At 40.3% G+C, this 7,812-nt stretch overlaps 1 protein-coding gene across 1 annotated transcript; it reads right to left on the reverse strand.

Annotated features, from left to right (window-relative positions):
- Window positions 1-1,343: 1,343 nt before the first annotated feature.
- On the reverse strand, window positions 1,344-1,751 carry LOC126419658 (c-Myc-binding protein-like). The gene has a single exon (XM_050086848.1). It carries the CDS (start codon window positions 1,749-1,751, stop codon window positions 1,344-1,346), a length of 408 nt encoding a protein of 135 aa, XP_049942805.1.
- Window positions 1,752-7,812: the final 6,061 nt, after the last annotated feature.

Genomic DNA, 7,812 nt, shown 5'->3' on the forward strand with positions numbered 1-7,812 from the left:
AGCATTAGTACTTATTTCCACTGGCACCTTCAATCATAGGAAAAACGTGCAAATGTGAGCACTGTAGAAGTAAAAACTTTATCAAGTAAGTAGTTCACTAGAACAAATTGCAGTCTTTAATGTCCAACTCACCCGTGTTACCAGTGCATACCATAGCTGGATTTATCTACCTCAAAAAGTTTTTTGATTGCCAAACATCTGAACGCAATACTCTTGGTTTGAAAAATTGAAACTGTGTGTGATAGATGGAGATCAAAGACATATTTTGTACAGCTCACCATCTGACTACCAAGTGTTATCACTGCTCGATGGCAGAGTCAGTGTTGTAAACTTTGGTGTCCCACTGGATGAATGAAAAACTTGTGACTACTGATTCCCTTATCATCTCATGGACACCACCACAGGGGAGAGACTACTTATCTATGGTGCCATAAATCATTGATTCCTCTGTGCTAGGGGCCCAACACCACATGCAAACTATTGCGCAATTAGTCTCCTGACACAAAGATATTTGAGAGAATCCTAGATTATCACAGCCACAGTATCATTCAATTCATGACCAACTAGTATGATTTTATAACATATATGGATCTGTGCCATTTTTTCAGGCTGTTCAATGCCAAGATAAAGCTATACACAACTGCGCATCATTAGATCATGTTCCACAAAAACTAATTTGAAACACACTCGGTAACTAATTTAAACGTAAATGTATCTTCCACTGGGTTATAATGCTGTATAGGTAAATCTAAAGCTGTTCCTGTTGTCCTGTTGATTTGTGTGACATGTTTCCACATTGACAGTTGGGCAGCATCAGTAGTCAACACTGTGGACCTTGCTGTTCATCACTGTCAGGCACCATGACAAGACTTAGAATTTGCTCTATGCTGATGTTGGCCTGCTTAACAGTTTCTTTGACAACAGTGCATTAATTGTGTATAATTTGAATATTAATGACAGAATCAGTTGGATGACCTAACCAGAAGAGAGAACAGATTGGGAAAGTGGCATTACAAGATCTGTTGCAGTAGGACTCCTGCCACACAGAAAAAATAGAAAAATAATAATTTGATTTTATTGCTCTGAGAGTTTGACAGTTTATTCACATCATCACTTGTAGTGTTTGTACTGTTTCACGCAGTCTTGCTGCTCCTCCATAATGTCGTTTCTTTTTTCTGGTACTGAATCATAGTTTTAAGCTTATTAAATAAACTGGTATTTTTCTGTAACAACCATTTATTACTTCTTTGTATGCAGTCATATATGCGGTACAAACCCGACATGTTGAACCGCCTCCCAAGCAGTGACACCTTGTCAAGGTGCTGGCTTGGCCACACACGACACTACTCCGCAGGTTGTTCCTCAGGTGGTGGTGGTTCCTCTCCCTCTGCAGGTGGCTCCTCTCCTCCTTCCGTTTGCTCAGCACCTTCCTCTGGTGCTGCTCCTTCTTCACCACCCTCTGTCACCGGCTCCAACTCAGCAATACGTGCACGTAGAGCTTCATTCTCAGCCCGTAATTTCTCGATTGCATCACTGTTACGTGCCAGCTCTGCTTGTACTGCTTCATACTCTGCCATATCTGGTACATTATCACCAATATTGCAACGGACAAACTCTAGCGGGTCCGTTGGCTTCTCAGGGGCCTCATACAATGAGATGAATACCTTGGTCAGCGCATCCAACACGCCAGCACCCTCCAAATACTTTCGGAATTCCTCACGCTTTGCATCTATCGGCCTGTAGTCCGACATTATTTCTAGAAAAGTGCAAAGAAAAAACATTACCAAGTTATTTTAACTTCAGCATTTTGGTTATTAGTAGTAGTGCAGAAATAAGGGGTATTATGTAGGAAAACTTTTTATAGAGTTTACAATAGAGACGCAAAATGTACCAATAATTTACAACAGCTTAAATTTATAAGACCTGACACGTCAGGTGGAGGAGAGAGAACTATCTGTATTATAAATTTAATGGTCTTGATCACACTACAATGTAATGACAAACTAGATGATTACTGGTGATGGTTGACTAACAACCAGCCCCATGTCTACGGAAACAAACACAAAAGTCGCATTTCAGTTTATGTAAAAACCTCTTAACAATTTTTAAAATCATATAATTTAATACAGAGGTATTAAAACCTTAGAGAGAACCAAAAAACCTACCGTGCTTACACTATAATCAGTACCTTAACACATGCTAATTGCTGTAACATCATTACTAAGTGTAACTTGTCAATATCCAAAGGCTGGTCTGATCACGATTGTTATAATTAAAAAAATGAAAACAATTAATTATTGACAAAATTATTTAACTGGATTGATAAAAAAAACCTACTCACCAAGCAGCAACAGAACACAAACATAAAAGACAGTTGTAACTGGCAAGCTTTTGGAGCCAGTGGCTTCTTCTTCAGGCAGAAGGGTTGAAGGGGAAGCAAGAGGAGTGAAGGAAAAGGACTGGAGAGGTCTAGGAAAAGGGGTAGATTCTGTGGAAGTCACCCACAACCACGGTTCAAGGGAGACTTCCCATACAGGATGAGAAGGAAAGACTGATTGTTGGGGAGTGCATCGGACAAGATTTGAAAACCTGAGAACTTAAAGGTGGAAGACAGGGTAATGTGCAGACAGATATTAGTGCATAAACATCGCACGTGAGTTAATAAGGGTGAAAAGCTAAGTGCACTGTGGGGAGGGGGGAGGGGGGGGGGGGATGGTGAAAAGTAGACGGGTAAGACAATGAAAGATGTAGAAAACCCAAACGGAGTGAAGCAAAGATTAGTTGCACTGAATAAATGGTGAGACAGAAGAAATTGATGTAAATTAAGGCCTGGTGGGTGGTGAGAGCCAAGGACATGTAGTTCTAGTTCCCACCTGTGCTGCGCGTCACATGTTAATGTGTGCAGGTTTAAATTCAGTATGTAGATGTGGTGGTTTAACGGCACCGACAAGTACCTGTTGGGCGATCCATGGAAGTTTCAGTGAAAGTACATACAAGAGAACCATGGAGCTTCTATGTTATTCTGTGCTAATAGTGTCAGTGACTATTGTTAGTGAAAAAAGAACAGTTGAGAAGGTACTCTTGAGAAAAACTTGTGTCTTAGTCTAGTTGAAGGGGAGACATGTATCCTGACTCATGCTGAGAATGGACAGGGTGTTTAGGCCACCGTTCTCTTATATGTAAATTAGTTTGTTTCTTCTCTGAAGTATGCTGCTAGGTACAGGAATCTCTCAAGACTCTTTCTACTTATAAAAATAAGTAGCCATACAAAGTTTCGTTTGCTTCAACTAACGATGTATATTTGAACTGCAGACATTTTACAAATCCCACACTCCACATAAATTCATACTGTTTAGTAAGTCTCTCGTGTCTCCAAACGTCAGAAACAAACTAATTTACAATAAGAGAATGGTGACTTAAACACCCCGTCCATTCTCAACATGAGTCAGGATACACATCTTCCCTTCAACAAGGCTAAGACAAAAGTTTTTCTCAAGGGTACCTTCTAAACTTTTCTCATTGTTATAACAATGGTCACTGTCACAATTAGCACAGAATAACATAGAAGCTCCATGGTTCTTCCGTACACTTTCACTAAAACTTTCATGGATCACTCGACAAGTACTTGTCGTTGCCGTTTGACCGCCGCATCTACATTCTTCTCGCGACTGAATTTCAAACCTGCACACACAAACATGTGACACGCAGTAGGTAGGATTCTACCATCCCACGCTTACATCTAAAATATCGTGTGTTCGAGATGGTAGAAGGCTGAGTGGTTCTAGAATTTACGCAGAAATTCTCGGAACACTACACCACGCAGCCCATATTGTGTGGGATCAGGATATGACGCTACCTCCATCAGGGCTTTCAGCTGCTCTGTGGTCCGGTTTCTCTATAAACAACTATACCAGTTGCAACACACAATGTCAGCAGCAGACCCGTTGCCCCACTGTAAATATTGTTTCCTTCCTCACACACACAGCACGTGTCCCCATTGGCTTGCAACGTGGTACGACCGTAGCAAAAAGTGATTCATTAAAGATGTTTGTTGTAGCAGTTCCACTGCTGATATGCCCCAACCTGTGGAAGTGGACCATATGAGTGATTTGTCTGTGGAAATGTACACTTCTCAGAACACAGCACAGAAAATGTATGTTGATGCATTTGTTGGCAAATACCCTGTGAGGTCATTCTGAGATGGGTGCTTCTATGTCTTGCTAAACCAATGTAAGTTACCTAAGTTTAGTGTTGATGTCTTTGCTGGTGCCTAAGACAAAACTTTTGGCCAATGGGCATTATTGTGTACCTATGCCAGGAATGTTTCCAGTTTTACTTACTTACAACAAGTCACTTGTCCAGTAAATTTTTTGGCGGTAGCTTAGCCCAAAGTGGACAGTGTTTTTTGGATAGTCCTAATGGTTTTGAATTTACGTTTCATGAAACATTGCATGCCATGCAATCCAAAGGGCCTTGCACCTCCTTAAAAAATTGCTTGACTCCCTGATGAAATGCCTATTCGCCATAGTCAATGGGCAACTCCCCTGGTAACAGCATGCAAACTCAGTGGCTTCTTGATACTTTTTGCTGATTTTAGAGTTACAATAAAAGCACAAGCTGGAGTGGAGATTCATCCTCCAGCAACCCCAAATGAACTTATCTGCAAATTTACATCAGTTAACCTCACAGATACATATTGTCAAATCTTACTAGATGCAGTATCACAAGCTTACCTAATGCTAAAATGTCATACAACATTTATCATTATACTGTAATCACTTACCTTTTGGATCTTCTCAGCCCCCTGTCATATTTCAGCACTTTATGGGTCAATTACTATGAAATATTCCCAACTGTGCAATGCTCCATGATGATATTTTTGTCACAGAGTCAACTTTGGATGATCATTTTACAACCTTGAGCTGACAGTAAAAGAACTTAATTGCAACCTGTACAAGTATTCCCTTATTTAGGATTTAAACTCTCAGCAAGTAGACTGGAACCAATGAGGAATTATGTTGTTGCGACCGATAAAGTGTAATGCCCCCCCCCCCTCTCCTCCTGCCCCCATTCCCTGTTATAAAAGGTGTACAAGTATTTCTAGTTAAGATCGATTATTATGTCCAATTCATTGCAAACCTATCACAGAATCCACTTACCCAATGAACCACATATGACATCAAGGCAAATATTGCAAATGGTCACCTTGCTGTCAACAATCTTCTCAGATTTTAAAAGATTGCCATGAGTAGATGTTGTGTTTGACAACACACTCCTCTGGTCCACCTCTGACAGCAACTGACACTTTCCCCCACAATAGTGGCACAGTTCTGTACCATAAATACCATATAGCACTGAGCGTCCTTTTACATGTGCTTCTAAGACTTGGTCAATTCTCAGCTATTCTCAGACAGAGAGAGAGAGGTCCTCACTATCATTTATCCAGTTCAGAAATTTAAATTATTCCTTAACAGGCAGAAATTTCATCTTATCACAAATAATTGCCCTCTACTCACCATAGTTGGCCTTACGCATTTCTTATCAGCACTTGGTGCTGTACTTGTCTAATTTTCATTAATCTCTCTGTTATCAAGCAGCAGCATTACACATAAACAAGGATATGTTGTCCCAGATCCGCACCAGACCAGACCCATTGTCTGACCAACTTAAATGGTGTGTTTCCAGGCTGACTCCAGTATGTGTTTGTCTGTTTCATCCTTTCCCTTAACATCCATGGCTGCAATCGGAAGAGTTCGATATCATATAGTGTTGCTCACTTTATACAACACAGGCAGCTAGAACATGCCTCCCAGGCCTGAGTTTTGTCCCTACTGGCCACCACGAGATCAACTACATCTAAATCAAGGGCTTCTGTTGTAGGTCTTGGATGAGGACCTCTGCCACATCCTGATTCCTTCCTCTTTCGGCCACGAGTGTTACACCTCCTGCACACTGGCGCTTGTCCTGGATGAAATGTGTGGCATGATAACACATATTTTGCCAAATATATAACATATTTTGCCAAATATTAACACCGACAACATGGACCTGGTCTGCCACTATTCTGCTTGTCAAGCTCATCAAGCTGCAACTACTCAGCAGTTGGCTCACTGGCCTGATGCTGTGAATCTGTATCAACTTGGATTTTGCTGGCCAGCTTTTTGGATACATGTGACTGATTCTTTCTCTCGCTTACCTTTTGTGTTCTGCGTTTCTCAGAACACTAGTTCTGCTACTACCACAGCCTTGGAAAAATATCTTTGCCCTTGAAAGCACCTGATTTCTGATAACTATGACTCCAAACTGATAACTCTGACTTCAAAAGATTTGCACCTGTAATGGTATTCAACACTTTCTTGCCACACCTTTTCACCTGGCTTCCAGCAGTCATGCAGAATGCTTTGGCTGCAGGTTAAAAATCAGCTCCACCAGGAAATGATGTCTAGCGGGTTGCCTATCTAAAGGCCTCCAGGGTAAACAAAAATTTGATTTTCAGTATGTCGCGTGATTATTAATCAAATTTAAAAATTTAAATTGCTGTCACAGTCTACTGATAAAGAGGAATAATCTCAAGTTAAAATTTTAACACAGTATATCAAATATTACAGTTAGAAACAGTGCTTTTGTCTTGTGGCAACGAACATAACGGAGCGCGATTGCACTGACTTTATTCATTCAGTATTTAAGAATAACAGCACTCAGCGACTTCCATCAAAATTCACACACAATTTCAAACCTCTTAGATTATTTTCCTCGCTGACACCCCCTATAAAATGATGAAAAGAAAAAATGGTTCAAATGGCTCTGAGCACTATGGGACTTAACATCTGAGGTCATCAGTCCCCTAGAATTTAGAACTACTTAAACCTAACTAACCTAAGGACATCACACACATCCAGGCCCGAGGCAGGAATCGAACCTGCGACCGTAGCGGTCGCGCGGTTCCAGACTGAAGCGCCTAGAACCTCTCGGCCACAACGGCCGCCGATAAAAAAAAAAAATATATCGCTTACTACATTTTCCTCTGTTCATGCACGACGTTTTAATTTATTACTTGTTTACTCTTAAGGATATTCGCAACACAGATTGCAGATAGTATCCACATATAACACTAAATGTATCTGCAAAATTATATCATTGTACGACACATAGTTCAGGAGTAATAAAGTCGTAACATTTAAATGCTTGAAAAGCTAGCGTTCGGTTGAAATGGCGCGCAGTAAGACTTGATGTTTTAATTTATTACTTCTTTAGTACTTCCTTTATTCGCAACACTTTGCAGATAGTATCTACATACGCCACTCAATGTACGTGCACCATTATATCACTGCTCGACACACAAACCAGGAGATACGACCTCATAAATATTTAGATGCGTAAAAAACTGGCTTTTCCTTATTATGGAGCGCAAACTATCCAGTTTCACAATAATATGAGAGCACTTAGCGACTTCCAACAAACTCATATCCTAATTTCAAACCTCTCCTAAAATTTTTGTCGCTCAGGTGTTTAAAGGCAAATATTACCCACATTATCTCATATGTAAAGTAATCGGACATTTGAAGCTATTTTTACTTGGGCGTTCGATTCTTTAAAGAAAGGAGGTTTAACTTATATAAATACCGCATCACCCATTGTCACGTTATACAAAGCATTTGTCGACAGCCCCACAGGAATTTAAGATTGTAAATTGAGAAGAGTCCTTTAATGAATGACAAATAAATACAAATTATGTAAAATAAATGAAACCGACAGTTTTGATTGTTGTTGTTGTGGTTTCAGTCCTGAGATTGGTTTGATGCAGCTCTCCAT

The sequence above is a fragment of the Schistocerca serialis genome, chromosome 9, assembly GCF_023864345.2.
Source record: "Schistocerca serialis cubense isolate TAMUIC-IGC-003099 chromosome 9, iqSchSeri2.2, whole genome shotgun sequence".
NCBI classification, from domain to species: domain Eukaryota; kingdom Metazoa; phylum Arthropoda; class Insecta; order Orthoptera; family Acrididae; genus Schistocerca; species Schistocerca serialis.

Coding starts and splice junctions, on each gene's coding strand:
- LOC126419658 (XM_050086848.1), bottom strand. CDS start 1,751: ATGTCGGACTACAGGCCGATAGATGCAAAGCGTGAGGAATTCCGAAAG.